The sequence below is a fragment of the Stenella coeruleoalba genome, assembly GCF_951394435.1.
Source record: "Stenella coeruleoalba genome assembly, chromosome: 7".
NCBI lineage: Eukaryota > Metazoa > Chordata > Mammalia > Artiodactyla > Delphinidae > Stenella > Stenella coeruleoalba.
This window is the reverse complement of record NC_137153.1, coordinates 10586436-10609754: the sequence shown is the minus strand read 5'-3', so window position 1 is coordinate 10609754 and position 23319 is coordinate 10586436. Positions and strand designations below refer to the sequence as shown.

The following is a 23319-nucleotide window of genomic DNA, read 5'->3' as shown; positions in this document are numbered from 1 at the left end:
GTCATGGTGTGAGGTTTTGTTTTTTTTGGGAGGGGGGCTGCACCGCGCGGCTTGCGAGGTGTTAGTTCCCCGACCAGGGATCAATCCCATGCCCCCTGCAGTGGAAGTGCCGAGTCTTAACCACTGGACTGCCAGGGAAGTCCCTGGTATGAGACTTAATACCACTTATCACATTGATGATGTAGCTTTGAGTTTAAAACATACTGTGTCAATAAAATGGATTTGGTTTATAATGGTCATTTAATTAAAATGCCAAAACACAGTATAAGAGAATCATTATTCTCATTTTAACAGTTTATCAACCCATTTGATGATGTTACATATTGTAAATATTATCATTTTATTGTGCTCAGATTAAATAATGTATTCATTAAAATAAGTTAGTTGCATTTCCTAAGGAAGAAATTATGTTTAAATTATGTATCATGTTGCTTTCTAAAGTAAGCAGAAACTTTAAATATCTTTTTGAATTTTTTTTTTTTTAGTGAAAGGAAACTCTTGGTGCCTTTCTAGTTCTTTTTTATGTGTTGTGAGCTATATAATATCTTAACAGTAATATATTTCTGGAATTAATTATATTAATTTCATATTGATTGTGGGTCATATTTATGTTGTAATATTCTGAATTCGCATTTAGAATTTTAGTGCTTATCCATCATGGTCATTTTACAAAATTTAGGAAGTAGAAGCAATAAGTGGTATATGAGAGTAATTTCATAACATTGACTTTTGCCAAAATACAGCTGCTATTGAAATGGAATTGTTAGTGGAGACACTTTAATGATATAATCAAATGCTGAATTATTTTACTAATAATGTAAATGACCACTGAAATAATTTTTTTAAAGTAGCATTTGCTTTCCTTTGAGTTGAAGCCCAACATTGGTAAATAATTTTGTACAGTGTGTCTTTTTATATTCATTTTTTCCTAAGGTAGCTGAAAAATTTAAAATTGGTTCATGATAAATGACTAGAGTTTCCTGTAAATACTTTTAATCTTTTTTGGTATATAGAATTGTATTTTGAACGGTTTGAAACACTGATCATACAGTAGGCTTAACATTGCTCACAAAATTGAGTAGCTAGCCCAAGATAAAAAAAGAAAGAAATCCATGGGTCAATTATACTTATGAGCACACATGCAGAAATCCTAAAAGAAGTTTTTCAAAAATTCAAACCATTTATCAAAAGAATGATTTAAGAATTATTAAATAGGATACATTTTGGGATGCAAGGATGGTTCAACAGTAGGAAACTGGTTAATTTCACTTCATTAGTAAGTTGAGAAAATCACACATAAATGATCTCAGTAGATACTGAAAGTTGAGTAGAATTTAACAGCTTAAACAAAAAAAAACTTCTTTGGTTGTATACATTAAACATGTACAACTTTTTGTATGTCCATCGTACCTCAATAAAATGGTTTTTAAAAATGATACAGTGGCCTCCCTGGTGGCGCAGTGGTTAAGAATCCACCTCTCAATGCAGGGGACACAGGTTCCAGCCCTGGTCCAGGAAGATCCCACATGCTGCGGAGCAGCTAAACCCATGCACCACAACTACTGAGCCTGCGCTCTAGAGCCCGTGCACCACAACTACTGAGCCCACATGCCACAATTACTGAAGCCCGTGTGCCTAGAGCCCGTGCTTCACAAGAGGAGAAGCCACCTCAAGGAGAAGCCTGCGCACCGCAACAAAGAGTAGCTCCCGCTCGCCGCAACTAAAGAAAGCCCGCGCGCAGCAACGAAGACCCAATGCAGCCAAAAATAAATAAATAAATAAATTTAAAAAATCCAAATTTCTTTCATTCAAGAAATAGAGGGGAAAGTTCTTAACATGACACAGTTATATATACTAGAAACCCATGTCAGGCATTATACATAATACGGAAAAATTGGAAGCATTTACATTAAAGTTAGGAGCAAAACAAGGATGTTTGCAATGATTGCTATTATTTAATGTTATTCCAGAAGCCTAGCTAATGTAATTAAAAAGAGAAAGAAATAAACATAAATACCGGGAGAGAAGAGGAAACAGACATTTACACATGATATGATTCCCTATGTAGAAAATCCTAGTGAAGCAGCAGAACATTACTAATGAATTCAGTAAAGTGGCCTGATAGAAGTTCAGCATGCAGAAATGAATAATCAGAAAAGGAAATGGAGAGACATAGTGACAGACTCCCTCAAATACTTTATTTTATTTTTTATTTATTTTTATACAGCAGGTTCTTATTAGTTATCTGTTTTATACATATTAGTGTATATATGTCAATCCCAGTCTCCCAATTCTCAAATACTTTAGACTTGCTGAGAAAAGTGCGAGATAACTATGCAAGAAAGGAATCAACATCAATGGAGTATTACTTATCAATGAAGAAAACAAATGCAGATACAAATAACAAGATGGACGATTCTGAAAACAATGTTGAGCAACAGAAGTGAGATACAAAGGAATATATATTGTGTAATTCCATTAATATACAACTCAGAACACAGAAAACTAAACTGTATTGCTTAGGAAGGCATACATAATTGGCAAAGCCATAAAGACAAGCAAGACAGTGATTAGTAAAGTCAGGATGGTGGCTACCTCTCTGGTGGGGGGCTTCTGCTTGTTGGCAGTATTCTGTGCCTTGACTTGGGTGGTAGTTACTGGCTATTTCCTTTATTTTTGCTAACCTCTGTGTATGTCCTTTATTTGCTTTTTTATAGGTGACTTTATTTTTATTTATTAAAAAAATTTATTTATTTATTTTTGGCTGCATTGGGTCTTCATTGCTGTGTGTGGGCTTTCTCTAATTGCTGTGCGTGGGCTTTCTCTAATCACTGCGAGCGGGGGCTACTCTTTGTTGCGGTGTGCAGGCTTCTCATTGCGGTGGCTTCTCTTGTTGCGGAGCACAGGCTCTAGGCGCGTCAGCTTCAGTAGTTGTGGCACGCGGGCTCAGTAGTTGTGGCTCGCCAGCTCTAGAGCACAGGCTCAGTAGTTGTGGTGCACAGACTTAGTTGCTCCGCGGCATGTGGGATCTTCCCAGACCAGGGATCGAACCCACGTCCCCTGCATTGGCAGGCAGATTCTTAACCACTGCACCACCAGGGAAGCCCCAGGGATAATGTATTTTGAAAGACAGTTATGGCAGTATTGGCTTTACATTTTTTCCTGTTTTAAATTTCCATACATTTGAATTTTTCAAAATCCTTATCTAATTTGTAGTTTTACTTTTTGTCCAGGCCCATCAAAGTCCAGTGAAGAAAGTGAATCCTGGAGAAGAAAGGAGGAAACTGTTTGAGGTATAAAGACATCTGTCTGCTTATTTTAAAGCTTTGTAAAAATAATTATAAAAGAAGAAACAAATCTTATAAAACCTCCAAACCTTTCCTCCTTATTTCTTTCAAACAAATACCTCTAACTTATTTCTGTTTTTTAACCTCCCTGGGCATATGTCTACCATTGGTATGCTAGCTTTACTGATGAAACTAGAAGAAGTAATATTTATTATTGATAAAAAATGTTCTTTTTTTATTTAAGGAACCAGTAAGGAAGAGAAGGTTGGAATTGAATGAAAAAGAAAAGAAACAAAAGGATCAGGTAGTTATTTCGCTCTTACTTTTTTCCCCTGCCAAGTTGGAGAGGATAATAGTTTCAAGAGTTCTAAAAAGTTTGTCTTTAAAACTTGTTACAGATTAGCTTAATGAAGGCTGAACAGATGAAAAGGCAAGAAAAGGAAAGGGTAAGAGGATGGTCCATTTCCCCGTTGTGCTGCACTGCCTCCTACACATGCGCCTTTTTTTTTTTTTTTTCCTGGCTGCGTTGGGTCCCCATTGCTGCACGCCGGTCCTCTCTAGTTGCGGTGAGTGGGGGCCACGACTCGCTGCAGTGCACTTGCTTCTCATCATGGTGGCCTCTCTTGCTGCGGAGCACGGGCTCTAGGCCTGCGGGCTCAGTAGTTGTGGCTCGCGGGCTCTAGAGCGCAGGATCAGTTGCTGTGGCACACGGGCTCAGCTGCTCTGCGGCATGCGGGATCCTCCCAGACCAGGGATCAAACCTGCGTCCCCTGCATCGGCAGGAGGACTCCCAACCACTGCGCCACCAGGGAAGTCCCCCCCGCCCTTTTTTTTTTAAAAGGGATACACTGATTCCATTTTATTTCTAAATGTATTTCATGTACTTTATACTAGATATTTGAAATGGTGTTTTGTTTGTTTGTTTTCCCCAAAAGTTGGAGAAAATAAATAGGGCCAGGGAACAAGGATGGAGAAACGTGCTGAGTGCTGGTGGAAGCAGTGAAATGAAGGTAGGCCTTTGGTGCCAGTGCACTTACACTACTGCTTTTTCTCCAGTTTCCTCCTGCTCTTGAAAAGGTATACAATTGGCTTTTTGGGGGGATACACTTACTTTTTACTAGAGTTCTTCAGCATCTATTATGACTCCTTAGTTTTCCTGCACATATTTGGTATGTAATTTGTACTGATAACTAATATGTGACACTGTTAAAATTGCATAAAAAGTTTGCTGTGAAGGCTGTGATACACCATTCCTGCCTGAGGCATCTTTTTAAAATCAAATACAGTTTGTCTCCACTCTGCCTAAAGTCCTCCTCTAGCTTCACGCAGACCTGAAGATTCCGTTTTCAGAAGACCCGTACTAAGCGGGGCCCTGCCAGTCTCTCTGCACTCATCCTGGTCGTGCCGTTCGCTCTAGTCATGCTGAGCTAAGGACCGTACTGCAGTTTCCCCACTGTGTGTGGCCTGCTGGAGCTACGTCCTGACACCTGTATTAGTCTTTACCTGAAAGCACCCTCCGTCCCTCCTCACTCTCACTCCTACCTCCAGCCATTTACCTAGGTAACCAGTGACCTAACCAGCCGTTTACCTAGGTAGGTTAAGTCAGACATTTCCTTTGGGCAGATGCACACTGTACAACCTTGGGCAAGTTACTTAACTTTCCTGAGCCTTAATTTCTTCATTTAAAAGAAGAAAGAAAGAAAGAGAGAGAGGAAGGGAGGGAAAGAAAGAGAAAGAAAGAAGGAAAGAAAGAGAAGGAAGAGAAGGAAGGAAGGAAAGAAAAGAAAGAAAAAGAGAAAAGGAAGGAAGGAAAGAAAGAAAGAAAGAAAGGAAAGAAAGAAAGAAAGAGAAAAAGAAGGGAGGGAGGGAGGGAGGAAGGAAGGAGGAATGAATTTCAAGAGCAGTGCCTGAGCTTGGCCTGCAAGGACTCACCTGTTAAGCTCCTTTTCCTTTCCTTGCTCTGCCAGTCTGAATCTTGCGTTTCTTCTTTCGCCCTCATAACAACCTTTACATGCCGAATTCTAAGGTGGTCCCAAAATTCCTGACTCCAGGGGTCAGGCCTGATGTTATCCCTCCACTGGAGCATGGGGGAACCTGTGAACAGGGTGTGTCGCAGCCCCTTAGTTAGGCTGTGTTGTATGGCCCTGCTGATGGGGTAGCCACTCCTGTGGTCACGTCACTATTTTATAAGCCTCCCTCATAGCAGCCTGGAAGGGAGAAGGTCAGAGAGACAGTTTGTGCTGGCCTGGGAAAAAGCACGCGTTCACGTGGCAGGGAAGCACAGGTGTCCTGTGGGAGCTGATAGTGGTCTCTGACCAACAGCTAGCAAGAACGTAGTGACCTTAGCCGTGACAGCCACAAGGGAGTGAATTCTGCCAGGAACCAATGAGCTTGGAAGAGGATCCTGAGCCTCAGATGAGGGTGGCAGCCCTGGCTGACACCTTGATTTCTGCCTGGTGAGACCCCCAGCAGAGGACCCTGCTAACCATGCCCAGACTCCTGAGACCACAAATGGGTCTGTCTTAAGCTGCTGAGTTTGTAGTACTTTATGACACAGCAATAAAAAATGAATACATACTATTATTCCTCTGTACTATCAGTTTTAATTTGTATAATCCAATCAACTGTTACTTAAGGTCTTTAAACTGTGAATTCGCCTGACCTTGCTCAGTAAACTTGGTATTTAGGTGCCCAGTAGATATTTGTTAAGTTGAAATGATTACCATTCTTACTTGTTTCTTTTTCCCTGAAAGATATGATTTGAATAAAAATTTATCTGTTTATGTAGATATACATGTTCTGCCCTGGCTTTCTTGGTTTGTATTTCAGTGTCTTGAGATGACACATTTTTCGTATTACATATCAATAACCCAGTAGGAGTCACTTTTTCTAGTTCTGTATTAATATAGACTTATACAGTTTTTAGTAATACAGTTTTATCTTTAAAATTGTACTTTACTATTTTTGTACTGTACTATCCAATTTACTATGAAATTGAACTTTTAACCTCCTGAGTGATAAGGAATGACTCAGACAGAATTTGGCCCATTCTAAAATAACTAACCCCATATCTTATATGATTAGAAAGTAAAATCTTACCAAAGTGCAGGCCCTCAGATCTTGTCAAGCATTTTGTATCAGTCCATGATTGGTGTTGAGAATTTGATTATTTTTTCTTCTCCCTTTGCGTATATCTTCTTTATGCAGTGAAGCACCTTTTTCCCCTATGATGTCTAAAGCCATATTTAATCCTAAAGTCCAGTTTTACCAATGTTTGATTATAGTTTCTCAACAGTGTGAGATACTATGTGCTTAATAGGTTTCTGCTTCGCTTCATAAACTTCTATACTGCTTTCTGTGAGGGTTGATAAAACAATTTATTTTCCATGACGTAAAGCAAAGTCTATGTTAGTTTCTGTACTTATTCCCTGTGAGGTTTAAAATATTTAACTTCTTCAGCTGCTTGATTTCTGTACAGTTGATAAGGACCTGGAAGCTCAGTAAAAATGTGAATCAAATTAAGGAGATTCCCCAAAATAAAGATAAAACAAAAACTAAACATTAAGGGAAATATTTCAAAGTTAATATTCTATTATTATATACCTCTAAATACCAAGACATTATGCACAGTATAAATAAGCTACTGTCCTTGATTACTTAGTATCTGCAAAATCTGGGACTTTTTGCTTTGTCCATTTTTTTCTTTTTGATTCTTCTGATAGGTATTTTTTTCTTTTTTTAAATTGTAGTTGATTTTCAATGCTTTATCCATTTTTGATATATCTCTTATGAAAGTGTGTTTTTAGAAAAATTATGAAATGTTCCACATATATAGTTTGATTATATAGATAACCATTATATATAAGTGTATCTGTTGTTTGACAATATATTGGAATGCTGCTCAGCATTGAAAAGGAATAGCCTATTAATACATGCAACAGCATGGGTCAGTCAACAGCATACTGAGTGAAAGAAGCCAGGCACAAGAGTACATGTTGTATGAATCCATTTGTATGAAATGATAAGAAAAGGCAAATCCAATTTCTGTGACAGAGAGCAGATCAGTGTTTGCTAGAAGGAGGGAGGGGGTGTTGGCTGCAAAGGAGCATGAGGGACCTTTTGGGGTGATGGATGTGCTTTCGATTGTGGTAGTGGTTCCAAGAGTGTCTGTATTTGTCAGAACATCAGCCTGCGCTTATAATTGGTGAATAAAGTCATGTTTAAAAGATCCTGTTGTCTCAGTATTCTAGTACAGTGTTTTCAGCATTATTTTGAGTATAGGTATCTTCAGAGATATGTACATACATTTGATTTTGCTAGAGAGAAACCTTAGAACACTCAACCTTAAGTTGATATTAGCGCCAGACTGAACTCGAGGAACCAGGCTCGTAGGAGGTATGACCACCTTTTACCAGAATTGTGATTCTGATAATCTTGCCCTGAGATGCACATTTTGAAAATGTATATGAAAATCACCTTGATGGAGTTTCCTGCCGAATGAAGTATCTTCCCTATTTCTAGCAACTTTCATCTCTTGCTATTCAAGCATCTTGAATCAGTTTTCTATTTTTATCTTGAGCTGACTTTTTTTAAAATCAGGCTTTCTTATAATACTGTACACAATTCTTGCGTCAAGATGTTAACACAAGTTTTACCTCACTGGGTACACTGAAATGCCTTTTATTTGGTTCTCGTATTTTCCTTAGCCAGACTTCTTCCTCAGGATGTCATCACCTGGAAGCTCTTCTCCCTTTCCGGGCAGTGTTCTGGCTTCTGCTCTCATCTGCGTTTGAGTGCTGCCCCTCCGCTTGAGTCATGTCACTTTGTCTTCGTTTTGGTGCTGCTGGCCTCTGCCTCTGAGGTTCCTATTTCCTCTTTGCAGTGCAGTTCTTGCCCCCTGACCTCTGTAACATTCTACACTTACTCAACTCTCATCCTGACATCTCTGTTTTCTGTGAGTTTTCCATGCACTTGGGTGCATGTGTTCTGAGGCTGCGTCCTATGCCTTTGCCTTCATCCTTTGTTATTTCCGCAGAGAACCCACAGCTCCCTTCACCGTTGACTTCTTCTCTGATTGCCTTTCTTTGCTCGCAGGCTTCTTGGCTTGGTGTCAGTGCAGCAAGCCTTCTAATTGGTTCCTCTACTTTGTTCTCTCTCTTATTCTTGCTTATTATGTGTAATTTGACTTACTGACCTTTTTTTTTAAACTTTATTTGTTTATTTTTGGCTGCATTGGGTCTTCGTTGCTTCACACGGGGTTTCTCTAGTTGTGGTGAGCGGGGGCTACTCTTTGTTGTGGTGCATGAGCTTCTCATTGCAGTGGCTTCTCGTTGCAGAGCATGGGCTCTAGGCGCACAGGCTACAGTAGTTGTGGCACGTGGGCTCAGTAGTTGTGGCTCGCAGGCTCTAGAGCGCAGGCTCAGTAGTTGTGGCGCACAGACCTAGTTGCTCCGTGGCACATGGGATCTTCCTAGACCAGGGCTCGAACCCTTGTCCGCTGCATTGGCAGGCGGATTTTTAACCACTGCACCACCAGGGAAGTCCCACCAACCTTCTAAGAAACTGTCTTAATGCACTTTCCTGCTAGAAAATGTATGCCTTCTGGAAGCCGAAGGCTTCCAGAAAGGTATGGCTTATATATGTTATAGGCTGCACATACTATTTAAAGGAACATGTGATAACTTTGAACCAACATATGGTTGTAATAACTTTATCCACTTGCTTTAAATAAATCAGAATATATTTAAAATGGAATTACATTCTATGCAGAAATCCAAGACATGCCTTTGGGTCTTCCTTTCTGTTGTTTAGTCTATGAACTCGCACAGCTGAGGGTAGTTACCTGTGATGACCTTTTAGGACCAAATAACACTTCCTATCTGCCTTCTTTCTAGTTAACTTCTTATGTCTTCCTGCATCCTTTTTCCCCCTACTGCCAACACCTAAACATACACCTCCAGTGCTTGTTTTTACTTTAAGTTTTACTTTAATACCATGGTTCATATTTAATCATTTACTCTTTCTTTGTTACATTGCTTTCAAGGCTGGGTTGAATAATATTTTTCTCCAGTGATTTTTTTTTGGAATTTTTATTTCTCATAATTTTTTTTTTCTATTTTGTAAATTTGCTCAGTATTTACTACTTTACAGTGTGCCTGTGGCCACTCATTTACTACAGGAAATGAAATGTTTTTCAAGCTTTACACTTTGTTTCCCAGTTTGTTTGTCAACTGCTTAAGGATTGGTATGTTGTTTTGTTTCTTTTATTTACACCTAGAGTATGTTTCAGTGGTGTTTATATCCTCATTGCTTGTTGAATTGGATTTGGGGTGTGTTAAATGCCATATGTTTTCGTTAGATATAATTTTGAGTGTTACAAAAGCAGGCTCTGTTTTATTTATAAGCTATACATATTTAAACTTAATAGGATGGAATCACATAAAATGTATACTAGAAACTTGTTTCAAAACTTGTTAATTAAGACCAAGTTTTTTCATAGTTACATAAATTTAGTGATAGTTTATATTTTAGTTACATTGAATTAAGCTTTATTGTTAGTAACAAAGTATACTAGTTTTTGATAGTTAATGGTTATAATATAGTAGGAAAACATGTTAAATTAGGTAATTGCTTTCTAAGAGTCAAGTGTTGAAATTTACTTTTTTCTTTTGAGGGTAGTACAGACCTTTTAGGTCTTGTGAGACAAGCATGTGAGAGCTCTTTGTTTGATTCCTAGGCTCCCCTTTTTGGCAGTGGAGGGGCTGTGGCTCCATCATCTTTTTCTTCTCGCGGACAGTATGAACATTACCATGCCATTTTTGATCAAATGCAGCAACAAAGAGCAGAAGATAATGAAGCTAAGTGGAAAGGAGAAAGACACGGCCGAAGGCTTCCAGAAAGGTATGGCATGTTCTGCAGAAGTTGCTTGTGCTTTGCTTTAGAGAAAGTAATGGAAGTCATCATGCGTATTTATTGGCAGAGGAATCCCACCTGGAGTACATCCAGGATTTCCCAAGGGGGCTGCAGGTCATCACCATTCCTCTGATGCCGATGCTCTTAGAAAAACTTGGAAAAGATTGAAGGCCGTGTCTAAACAAGCCATTATAAACAGGTTGGACCGTGATGATCCATAAATTCACCCTTGCTTGTAAATTTGTCTTAGGCCATGTACAGCCTAATACCTACACCTTCTGGGTGTTTTCTCCATTATACATAGAGTATTTTTTGCCTTCTGGATGCAGTCATTTTCTTATGTGCAAATTTGGCCCTTAATTACATGTGGAAAACATGTAGCTCTTCAGCCTGATTTTTGTAGCTTATATATGTTATAGGCTGCACATACTATTTAAAGGAACATGTGATAACTTTGAACCAACATATGGTTGTAATAACTTTATCCACTTGCTTTAAATAAATCAGAATATATTTAAAATGGAATTACATTCTATGCAGAAATCCAAGACATGCCTTTGGGTCTTCCTTTTCCTCATTACTTAGAACCCCACTTTTCTCTTTGTCTTCCTCTGCATGTTCATCTCTGATTGATGGCTCACTATGATCCTGTTCATTGGGTTTTTTCTTTTCTTCCATTAATTAATTTAATATGGTTGCAGTCAGTAGTTTTAACTTGCATAGTTCCTTTTTTTAAAGTATGCATATGTGTTTTTTTAGACCTTCCCATTTCTTCCATAAAAACGTTCCAGTTAAGAGCAGATACCATTTTGTGAAAATTTAATTTGTCATTTTACAGAGAATACTTTTGAGTGTGATAAAACTCCTTATGGCTCTCCCAATTATAAAAGATTATTAAAAGGTAGCTGAGCAGAGGTAAATAATTGAGGGGAATACAAATTAACATTATGAATTATGTACAGTAGCCTGAAGTGTTAAGCTAATTGTAAATACTTCCCATTTTTGAGAAAAGAGGGCTACAGACTTCCACATATGCATGTTTTTTATGAAATGGTAAAGAAGATTTTTGTGCGGGGTTTTATCCTCTGGTATTATTGACCTTTCTACTATATAATTTGTATGGCTTTTTATTTTTTGCGGTACCTGGACCTCTCACTGTTGTGGTCTCTCCCGTTGCGGAGCACAGGCTCCGGACGCGCAGGCTCAGCGGCCATGGCTCGCGGGCCCAGCCGCTCCGCAGCATGTGGGATCCTCCCGGACCGGGGCACGAACCCGTGTCCCCTGCCTCGGCAGGCGGACTCTCAACCACTGTGCCACCAGGGAAGCCCCTTTTTTTGTTTAATTTTAATCAGATCTCTTAAAATAAATGTGTGTAGTATAAAGAAAATAGGGAAAACTATGTTATGCTTCTTCACGCTGTTCATCTTCCATAAGGTTTCTTGGTTCTTCACAGTTGGAGTGACGAGTAATGGACTAGTTTGGTCCATTTGCATCAGGCTCCCATATAACCTTGAAATGTTCACATACATTTACACTTGTTTCATATTGTCTTCAATGACTGTGTATCTCAGTTACTTCTTCCACTAGAACACAACTTCCATTCAGTCTTTGTTTGAGCATCAGATATAGTTTCAATATTTTAATTTTCAGCTTTTCAACCATTTGTGATTGTGAGCTCATTTATCATTTCTTTTCTGCTAACTTTGGGGGGCTTAGCAGTACTCAAACATATAGTATACCTTTTCTTATGTTGCTTTGAACTTGTTATTATTGATGATAGATATTGTTTATTGCATACTTATTATGTACCAAGTTATATTTACTTATCACAGCATCCCTTTGAATTAGATATCACTCTTTTAATAAGATGAAGAAATTAGGACCTGCAGAGATTAAAAACCTGTGTATGGTCAGGCCACTAGTAAGTGGCGGAGGTAGGATTTAAACTAAGTCCGTCTGAGTGTAGAGTTCAGCTCCTCAAGCACCGTTTTAAGGACTTCTCAGCTTCTTGAGATACTACTAGTGAACAGGCAAAACAGTTATTGGTTTAGTTGGTTATAAAATTTTAAACTATTGGGTACTTTAAAGATTAAACATGATACCAAATACTGAATGAACTTTCATGTATATTCATTGAATTTATTTTGGTTTTATGTGAGGACGTAGAAAATGGAAGAATTGGTAGCAAACTGGAGATCATCAAGTATCATATAATTTTCAAAAGGCAGATTCTAAAAACTAGACTAGTTTTTTTCATGTTCATCCCAGGCAAGATTAAAAGTAGAGCCTGCAAACATCTTAAAAGGAAGCAGTCGGGCTTCCCTGGTGATGCAGTGGTTGAGAGTCCGCCTGCCGATGCAGGGCACATGGGTTCGTGCCCCGGTCTAGGAAGATCCCGCATGCCACGGAGCGGCTGGGCCTGTGAGCCATGGCCACTGAGCCTGCACGTCCGGAGCCTGTGCTCTGCAACGAAAGAGGCCACAACAGTGAGAGGCCCGCGTACCGCAAAAAAAAAAAAAAAGAAAGAAAGAAAAAAGGAAGCAGTCATCACTGCAATGCAGCATAAATTCACAGAGAATGGATTTTGTCAGATACAGCCTTTATTTCTTTTTAGGGTTGTAGGCTAGAGCTATAGTTCTCAACCTGTGTGCTGAGGCAGGTTGGAGCCTCACAGTGCCTTGGATATTTTACAGTTGTGAGGGAAACGTAACTACATCTGTTGGACAAAGTGTAGACCATACTGTTAAGCAGTTTTGACCTAACTGTTTAATGAATGGGACCGCTAGGTATTTCTTTCGGCCTTAGAGGCATTGTGAAAAAATTACTTAGATACCTTGTAGGGTATATAAACTTCAGCAGGATACTGTTGCCAGGGTGTCTCAGTGTAGACATGGTAAAGAAATATAAATAAAAATTGTTAGGTGGATTAGTCATTGGTTAAAGAATTATATTCAGAGGATGCTGGTTAATATTTTGATGTCCAAATTAAAAAAGTTTTAGAAGCGCGTCCTCCTGTAACTAATCTCCAATTTTAAAGAGGACATAGAAAAAACATTCAAAGGATATAGTCATATTTCCAGAAGACATAAAGTGGGAAGAAATAGTAGATATGTTGTATGATTGATCAGGAAACAAAATAATCTCAGTAGACCATAGCTACAACTAACTTGATTTAGAGAAAACTTAATGGGAATTTGATGTAGTTTTGAGTCTGAAAAATTATCTGACCAAATAAATATACCCTTGGAAAAGGTTTGTAAATAGCATACACTAAAAAGCTGAACTAATGACCTTTCATTGCCTCTTGGATCAAATTGCAGCCCCTAAGTGGCCTGCAGGGTCTCTTGGAGGCCTGTGTACGTCCTTGGCCTTATCTTCTGCTCTTTCTTTCCAGAGTTCTGGGAGTGCAGACTTAAAAGACATGTTTTTCCTCATCCTTGTTCCTGTGTACCTGCTGCTCCCTCTGCGCAAATTTTTGCCTGGTTAATTCCTACTTACTATTCTGGCGTTGGTTTAGGTTGACAGGTACTTACTAGGTCTATAAAATGAAAAATAAAATAAAATTGGAGACCTGATTGAGGACTTCCAACTTTTAATTTGCCAAGTAAGCTCATTTTAAAAAAAAGTTTCTCAGCCCTAATTCCATCCTTTGGTAAAAGAATGAACATTTTAATATGAAAAAAGTAGGGTGACACAATCTTAGAATGCAGATTATCCTTTGGGATTAAATAAATTTGGATTTGTGAAAATTGTATTAGTCGTTTCTTTATGTTGTTGACAGCTGTTGAAAACTCAGTGATGAGTGACCACCGGTTAGGGGACGTACCCAGGCTGATCACCATGCTCTTCCGAGCCTCAGCTAGCTGTGGTCTGGGCTGCTCTCACATCCCGCCGTGGGTCTCCTCGTGAGGCTTGAGCTGTGAGCCGGAGAGCCCCCTCGGTTGCTGCTTGGATGGCTCCTCAGGGAGCTTCTCGGGCACCCCCATCACTGTCGCCATCGCCACCACTGTGCCTCTACCGCTGTCCTCATCTTAGGGCTTTTACGTGTAACGTTAGTATAACCAGGTTTCACACAACTCTGCCTTGGTCAGCAAGCCATTTTGTCTCGTGAGGGCAGCTTTACAGCTCTTTCTTCTTTCAGTATGTTCGTTTTACAGTTCAATATTAAGAAGTCAAATTTATTTATTTTATTTTCAGATCCTGCTAAGGTATACACTCCAGTAGGTTAAATTAAGGAAAGAAGCAAGTTAAAACGCGTTGATAAATCAGCCAGTTTAAACACATTTGAAGGATTTGCTTCTCCTGCAAACTCCTTGTAAATGAAAAAGAAAAATAATAAAAAGCTTTCAAACTAGTATAATTATATATTGCTATAAGAATAAAAATGCCCTTACCTTTTATAACTAGTAATCATTGGTAAGAGAAGAATTCAACTATTGTGTGTGTGATATGCTCCTAACTTCATACTTACTAATACCCACTGTCTCATATTTACGTATGTATTGTAATCCTTTTCCACTGTCGTAGATCAATAACTTTTCCTACTCCGTCACACTTAAAGTGTTGTCTTTTTTTTAACATTTTAAAATTTATTGGTATAAAGTATTCCATACTGAAAGCAACAAACGAACAGAAGTCTGTTTCTCCAACTGTGTGAACACACAAGTGCCATTAACAATGAAGCAAGCTGTATATCCAGCCTGGAGAATTCAGTGGGTCTGCCTTCTCAATCAGTACTTTCATTTTAATGTCAGTCATATCCAGGAATTACCAATGCACCTTGGTACAAGGACTCATTTGTTTGCAATCTGGTGTGATATGAAATTATTCTAAGACAGACTATCTTAATATTTGGTACACATTTTAAAAAAATTTTTTATTTATTTTAACATCTTTATTGGAGTATAATTGCTTTACATTGTTATGTTAGTTGCTGCTGTATAACAAAGTGAGTCAGCTATACGTATACATATATCCCCATATCCCCTCCCTCTTGCGTCTCCCTCCCACCCTCCTTATCCCACCCCTCTAGGTGGTCACAAAGCACCGAGCTGATGTGCTATGTGGCTGCTTCCCACTAGCTGTTTATTTTACATTTGGTAGTGTGTATATGCCCATGCCAATCTCTCACTTCATCCCAGCTTACTCTTCCCCCTCCCCGTATCCTCCAGTCCATTCTCTACGTCTGCATCTTTATTCCCGTCCTGCCTGTAGGTTCTTCAGAACCATTTTCTTCTAAAGATTCCATGTATATGTGTTAGCATACGATATTTGTTTTTCTCTTTTTGACCCACCTCCTAGAGAAATGGATATAAAGACAAAAATAAATAAATGGGACCTAATGAAACTTAAAACCTTTTGCACAGCAAAGGAAACCATAAACAAGACGAAAAGACAACCCTCAGAATGGGAGAAAATATTTGCAACCGAAACAACTGACAAAGGATTAATCTCCAAAATATACAAGCAGCTCATGCAGCTCAATATCAAAAAAAACAAACAACCCAATCCAAAAATGGGCACAAGGCCTAAATAGACATTTCTCCAAAGAAGACATACAGATTGCCAACAAACACATGAAAGGATGCTCAACATCACTAATCATTAGAGAAATGCAAATCAAAACTACAATGCGGTATCACCTCACGCCAGTCAGAATGGCCATCATCAAAAAATCTACAAACAATAAGTGCTGGAGAGGGTGTGGAGAAAAGGGAACCCTCTTGCACTGTTGGTGGGAATGTAAATTGATACAGCCACTATGGAGAACAGTAGGCAGGTTCCTTAAAAAACTAAAAATAGACCTACCATATGACCCAGCAATCCCACTACTGGGCATATACCCTGAGAAAACCGTAATTCAAAAAGAATCATGTACCACAGTGTTCATTAAGTGTCATCTTTGCATGCCAGTGTTTTGCTTTATTCAAAGGCATTTATTTATTTTACTTCCTTTAATCCTCAAGTTCCATTTTAATGCTGTTTCCTTTGCTGAAGTCAAGAAAGCTCACATATTTCCTGATTTTAAAATAGTGGCAGCCGGCCATCCTGTCGTCCCCCTTTCACTTAGGATTCTCAGCCAAATGTTCAGACCTCTTTTTTCTCTTCCTTTCGCTCAAGGAAAAAGAAAACCTGAAGGAAAATCGCAAGTGGCTTTTTGGTCTTGTTTTTCTGCTTACCAAGGTGATATAGATTAGCTTTAGAAATATTGGAAGGTATCAGTAGGTGTTAGAAACAGGAGAAGAAATCACTGCTCATCCTGCAAGGCAGTCACTATGAAGACTGTGGTCTATTTTTGCATCTTTTGTTCATATTTCTTTTTCTATAGTTAGAGGAGATCAAATCATGCACAAAGTTTTATCTGCTGGGGTTTCTTTTTTTTTTTTTTTGGTATCTTTTTATTGAACATTTTTACCATAAAAATTTTCCCATGCAAAAAATTGTTTTCATGGGACTTTTGATGTCTGTATTCGATTCCAGTGCTGTTAACTATAGTTTATATAGCAAATCCTCTAATATAATACATTGTAATTTTTCACTTTTTTGAACACTTTGTGTTTTGAACATATTTTTTATTTCTCATTATTTCTGTAGAATACAATCTTAGAAGGGTAATTCCTGGATTAAAGGCGTTGCTCTGTTATGTTCTTTATGAAGGCTCTAGAAAGAAATATTACTAAATTTATTGAATTTATGAAATTAAATTTATTTAACTAAATTTATTAACTAAATACTACTAATTTTCTTTCTACAAAAGCTGTGCCAATTTATGCTCAATTTAACAGTATATGATTGTGCCCATTTTATTGCCCCCTGACTAGTACCAGTTACTCTTAGGAGCTAAAGAAGTTTTTGAAAAATATAAAATTTTAAATTAAAGTAATGGAGGAAATGAAGTTTTCACTATATTCACTACTGGTCACACAACAGAATATTGACAAAGCATGTGCCCATGAGGATGGTGATGATGAGGATGATGATAGTGACATAAACATAGGAGCTGCTGCTAGGTTGTGTACTCTGTACCAAGACCACCGCGGAGGGATTTACATGCCTCGCCAGTTCCCGCTACCTGTGGATTGTGTGCTTGTGGATTTGCCTGCTTGCTAAAATTTATGTGTAGACGCACATCAGTACTCCCAGTCCCTTCACGGTCATTCCTGGGCATGTACAGAGCTCCAGGGACTTTGAGTTGCCCAGTGCGCAAGTCCCAGCTGAGCGGGAGCAAGGCCAGCTCTGCTTTCCTGTTTCAGCGCTCATGAACAAATGTACTTTCATAGTCTGCTCAGCTGCATTTTCTGCATTTTGGGGCATTTTGCTGGTGATTTCATTGCTTAAAATGGCCCTCACGCCTTGTGCTGAAGTGCTGTCTGGTGTTCGTAAGTGCAAGAAGGCTGTGATGTTCCCTTATGGAGGAAATATTTGTATCAGAGAAGCTTCATTCAAGTGTGAGTTACAGTGTTGTTGGCCGAGAGTTCAGTGTTAATGAATGGACCGTGTAATAAGGTATCTTTAAACAGAAACACACATAAAACAAGGTTGTATATTAATCCACTGGCGAAAATGTTGTAGCAAGAGGCTGTCAGGAGCCTAACTCTGTAATTCTCCTCGGGATAATCATTCAGTATGTGCTAATTCATATTCACGGTGACTTTATACAACATAAGTACCAGGAATAATGAGAGTTGATTATTATTAGCTCATCTAGTCATCACCAGTGCTACAAGGCACATATTATTGTTCCTAGTTTTATAGATTAAGAAATTGATATATGATAAATGACTGTATAAATAACTAATTTCTTGAAGGCCACATAACTGTTTATTAGTAAAACCGGGAGTTGAAGTTGGACAGTTTGGTGCCAAAGTTCACTCACTTAACTTTTGTTCCATATTGACTTTACTAAGGCTTGAAACATTTTATGAGGAAAATTAGAGAAGCTGGGAAAATTTCGCTACCTTTAAAGAAAGCATGCTTAAAGGAGCAAGTTCAGAAGAATTGGATGGCTTGTCTTGTAGAAGAGGAATTAGATTTCTTTGTATTTCCACATTGTAGAAGTACTGTGATTAGAAGTAAAGAGGCAGATTTCCATCCATTATGAGGTGTGTTTAGTGGATGGGCTGTTGTGGGATTTAATCAGTGCTCTCAAACTGAAAGTATTACACTAGGGGTTTGAATGACCATGTGTCAGGGATATTTAGATAGGAATATGAGAATACTTTATTCAGCAAGAAGTTGGATTAGTTAATATTCAGGGTCTCCTCCAATTTGAATATTATCATTTTTTAAAAAATTTTAACATCTTTATTGGAGTATAATTGCTTTACAATGTTGTGTTAGTTTCTGCTGTAAAACAAAGTGAATCAGCTATACATATGCATATATCCCCATATCTCCTCCCTCTTTTGTCTCCCTCCCCCCTCCCCATCCCACCCCTCTAGCTGGTCACAAAGCACTGAGCTGATCTCCCTGCGCTATGCAGCTGCTTCCCTATTCTTTTGTTGAACTTTTTAGTACCGTTGGCATTATAGAGCATTTTCTCCACACTGTCATAACTTCTTGTTTTTATAATTTGTTTGTTATTGTCATATGTAATCAGTTCATTTCCCTGATTCAAACTGAATCAGCAAACTGAAATCTATAGTCATCTAAGAGTGCTTCAGGTTATCTTTTCCTCATATTTTAGATAACCCATATTTGCTTCTTCCTTTTTCATGGTGTTATTTTTCTTCTTCCCTTTTTATCAGTAACTCTGGCTCCGACTTTGCTTTTTATATCCATGTCTTGATAATACACCTCAATTAGCATTTGTTTTGAAGACTAACTTTTTGCAGCAGTTTAGCTTCACCACAAAACTGAGGGAGGCGGTACAGAGATTTCCCACATGCTGTCCCTATACCCGTTGTCAGTGTCCCCCACCAGAGTGGTACGTTTGTTACAGCGGGTGAGCTTATATTCAGTTAGCTTTTAACGTTAGAACCTCAATCACGTGAGACCATCTTATGAAACCATTGCGTGCCTCTAATCATTTGTATTTTATTGAGCTTTAACTTTTCCAAGTCTTTTCCTCTGTATTGCTTAATTTGAGTAAAGCTGACAACAATTCCGTTCCCTCAGGTAGACATTATGCTGCTTAAACAGAGGAGGAAGCTTAGTGAATACACCCACGACATCCTTTTTTCATTTCATTAACCCTGTACCACCCCAACTCTTCTACCTTAAACCATATTGACTCATTTTTCATTTCTCGGATTATTTCTGCTACCTAGATTGCTGCCATTTTTATGTTTTCACCTCTTAAACAAATCCATTTTTAGTCATCTTTCAAAATTTTTAATTTCCCTTAGTAAAAGGTTTGAGCCATGGATATGAGGTATCTTACCCAGATCTTTCCATTTATTCATGCATTTGTATAAAAAAAAGAAAATAATTTCCTTTTTTCTCTTGTCAGGATGAAAAAGAGTTTGTCTCATTATTTCTTTTTTACCCATTTTAATGTCTCTGTATTTCACTTTCCAGATTCCTAATTTCTTACTGTATATTTGTGGCTTATATAGTATTTATATTAATCATTCCTTTACTATTAATCTAGATTAATGTTCTACTAATTTTAAGTGGCATAAGTTTGGAACTCAAAAGATATGGTCTATTTAATTTGTTTATAAAAGAGTATACATGTATAAATTCTTTTATTTATTTATTTTTGGCTGTGTTGGGTCTTTGTTGCTGTATGTGGGCTTTCTGTAGTTGTTGGGTCTTTGTTGCTATATGCGGGCTTTCTGTAGTTGTTGGGTCTTTGTTGCTGTATGCGGGCTTTCTGTAGTTGTGGCGAGCGGGGGCTACTCTTCATTGCATTGCACGGGCTTCTCATTGCAGTGGATTCTCTTGTTGCGGAGCACAGGCTCTAGGTGCATGGGCTTCAGTAGTTGTGGCACTCAGGCTCAGTAGTTGTGGCTCACGGGCTCTAGAGCACAGGCTCAGTAGTTGTGGTGCATGGGCTGAGTTGCTCCACAGCATGTGGGATCTTCCGGACCACGGATTGAACCCGTGTCCCCTGCATTGGCAGGCAGATTCTCAACGACTGAGCCACTGGGGAAGTCCCACATATAAATTCTTAATAACATTTAATGAAGAGAATGACTATTAAATGACTATTAAGTTAATTGACTATTTCCTCTATCCCTATGAGCCTTGCACATGTATATAGTTTGTGCTCACAACTCAGTACAGTTTTACTACTGAAAGGGGAATAAGAATATGAGAATGGGTTCTTCTTTTTGGTATGTATTAAGTAGTAAACAGAAATGCATGTGAAAAATGAAAACAGTATAGGTTTTTAAATATTACAAGGAATCATAGAATCAATTAAACTAGTTTTGTCCTTTATTCTTTTAATAAGGTATATTACTCTGGTTGATTTTTATATGTTGCACCAACCTTGCATTCCTGGAATTCTGTTTTATACATCTTATATCTTTAAAGACAGATGTAATATTGGTAAATAGTTGACACTCAATAAGTATTTGTTTAATAAATGAGAAGATAAAAGAAATAATGGTAAGCAAAAATCACTACAGGTTTTAAGTTTGTGATTGAAAGCAACCAGTTATATATACTTGCTTATTTAAACCAGCTTAGGAAAAAACTATTCAGTAAAGCAAAACTTACAGATTACATAAATAAATAGAATGGATAGTACTATATTTACATAAATGCTGTGAACATTCTTTAAATCAAAGCTGTTACGTGTATGATCAGGTTCTTAGTAAAATATTTCTTTGTAGCTGAATTATTTGATTTAGTGAATCAAATCAATCAGTGAATATGAATTAACATATGCTGAGTTGGAGCCCCAGACTGACAAACATTGGAGATACTCAGTATCTTAGAATGGGAAATCAAGCATAAAAACTTTGTAGAAGTTTTACTTTTATAAAGGTTAGAAAAGGAAGTCAGTGCAGTCAGGATACAAAGCAGAGATTTTATCTAATTGTATATGGTGGTGTAAGCATCCAGGACTCCTCAAAAGAGCCTTATCAGTAGATGTACAGTTTCAGATGACATATCTGAGCGTCATACTCTCTGAAAGTTTATCTGTCGTCTTTAGGCCCAGCCTTATATAAATGGGGCTATAGCAGACCAGAATAACAGCCTTGCCTATATATTGAGCTGGTCAAAATGTTTGTTCAGGTTTTTCTGTAACATACAGAAAAATGAACGTTTTGGCCAACCCAGTATATGAAGGAGATTTTCCTAGCCTCAGCAACCAGAGAAGAAAAAGAAATGAAAGGAATCCAAATTGGAAGAAGAGAACTAAAACTGTCACTGTTTACAGATGACATGATACTGTCCATAGAAAATCCCAAAGACGGTACCAAAAAACTACTAGAGCTCATCAAAGAATTTGGTAAAGCTACAGGTTACAAAATTAATACACTGGAAAGGCTCTGAACCAGCTATAGAGATTATCTAATCCTAGAAAATTCCAATGATGGAGTTTCACAAGAATATCTTTTAAGCACTATGAAAGTTAAATGAATCTTAGGCCACTGTCTTCCATAGCTTTATGGTAAATCAGATTTTCAATTTCTACCATTTAATTTCATATTTAAGATTCTTACATATCTCAGTACAGTTGACCCTTGAACAATATGGGGGTCAATCTGCATATACTTATAGTCAGCCCTCCATATCTGAGGTTCCTCTGCATCCATGGATTCAACCAACCATGAACACGTAGTGCTGTAGTATTTACTGTTGAAAAATATCCACATTAAGTGGACCCACACAGTTCAAGCCTGTGTTGTTCAAGGGTCAACTGTAATTGTTAACAAAACCTGTAAAAGAAATGACTGTTTGGGGTATGAAAATCAGAAGTGTTTAAATCTACTGGAAGAGAGAAGGCATTATTTCATATCTTTTTCTGAACATAACTTAGTTATGGTCCGTCACAGAGGCTGTAGGAATTTTGTGTGCCTTCGTAGCCAATATCTGAGAAGTGCAGTCAATAACTTTCTCATCTTTCTTCCTTACTCACAAAATTACTGCAGTTGATACTATGCAATGAGTTCTCTGTTTACGGGGGGTGGGTTTTGTTTATTTTTGTATCTTTCCTAGTACACGGTAACAGACACAATATATATTATAAATTTATTTATTTATTTTTGGCTGCATTGGGTCTTTGTTGCTGCGTGGGCTTTCTCTAGTTGCGGAGAGCAGGGGCTACTCTTCGTTGTGGTGTGTAGGCTTCTCATTGCAGTGGCTTCTCTTGTTGCGGAGCACAGGGCTCTAGGCACGTGGGCTTTAGTAGTTGTGACACGTGGGCTCAGTAGTTATGGCTCACGGGCTCTAGAGCGCAGGCTCAGTAGTTGTGGCGCGTGGGCTTAGTTGCTCCATGGCATGGGGGATCTTCCCAGACCAGAGATCAAACCTGTGTCCACTGCATTGGCAGGCGGATTCTTAACCACTGCTCCACTGGTTAGGGAAGTCCCACACAATATATATTAGATGTTCAAAATGTCATTGATATTTTTTAGTTGTCGTCTAAGGCCAACATGTTTACATTCTCTCATAGTTGTTAGAGGAGGATACAGAAACTTAACTGGAAAAGATGGAAACAAATAAGTGTGCTTTTAGTTTTCTCCCCTAATCTATCCATTTTTCTCTTTAATAGTTGTGATATTCAAGGAATTCAGATTTTACTTTTTACTGCAATTTTGAAAATTCACACAAACTCTTCCTTATTTTTGATGAGCTTTGAAGTTGCTACACTGCTGCTTTAATCTTACTTCCATACTGATTGATATCTTTGATGCAGAGTTCTGAAATAAGCTTACCTACTTGGAAACTATTGAGATTTTTCTGTAGGTATAGTCTAAAATCATTTTATGTGTCTATAAGTAGAATAGATTAAATGAACATAGCAGTGGAAATTTTACCTCTATTTAAAATAATAATGTCTCCAATTTAAGTGGTAGATTCTAATATATGTGTAGCAATTTCTTCATTACAGAGGAAGATTTTACTTCATATCAGCCTTCATATTTTGCAAATATCTCTAAAGAAAATATGTAGAATAAGTGTAAATTTAAACTTTTTGAAATATTTAATCTTCAGAATT

The 23319-nt window shown here is 38.0% G+C and overlaps 1 protein-coding gene across 7 annotated transcripts in view; it reads left to right on the top strand.

The window, feature by feature from the left end:
• NEK1 (NIMA related kinase 1) overlaps positions 1-23319 on the top strand; it is a 233037-nt gene that overhangs the window by 85635 nt on the left and 124083 nt on the right. For 5 of the 7 annotated variants that reach the window (XM_079926984.1, XM_079926982.1, XM_079926985.1 and 2 more), the window contains 5 exons: positions 3234-3293; positions 3532-3591; positions 3686-3733; positions 4223-4297; positions 10024-10187. In XM_079926984.1, the coding sequence (XP_079783110.1) occupies positions 3234-3293; positions 3532-3591; positions 3686-3733; positions 4223-4297; positions 10024-10187 (407 nt within the window). Of the gene's footprint in view, positions 1-3233; positions 3294-3531; positions 3592-3685; positions 3734-4222; positions 4298-10023; positions 10188-10266; positions 10399-23319 lie in introns of all 7 variants that reach the window. The other 2 variants (XM_079926987.1, XM_079926986.1) reach the window with 2 other exon arrangements.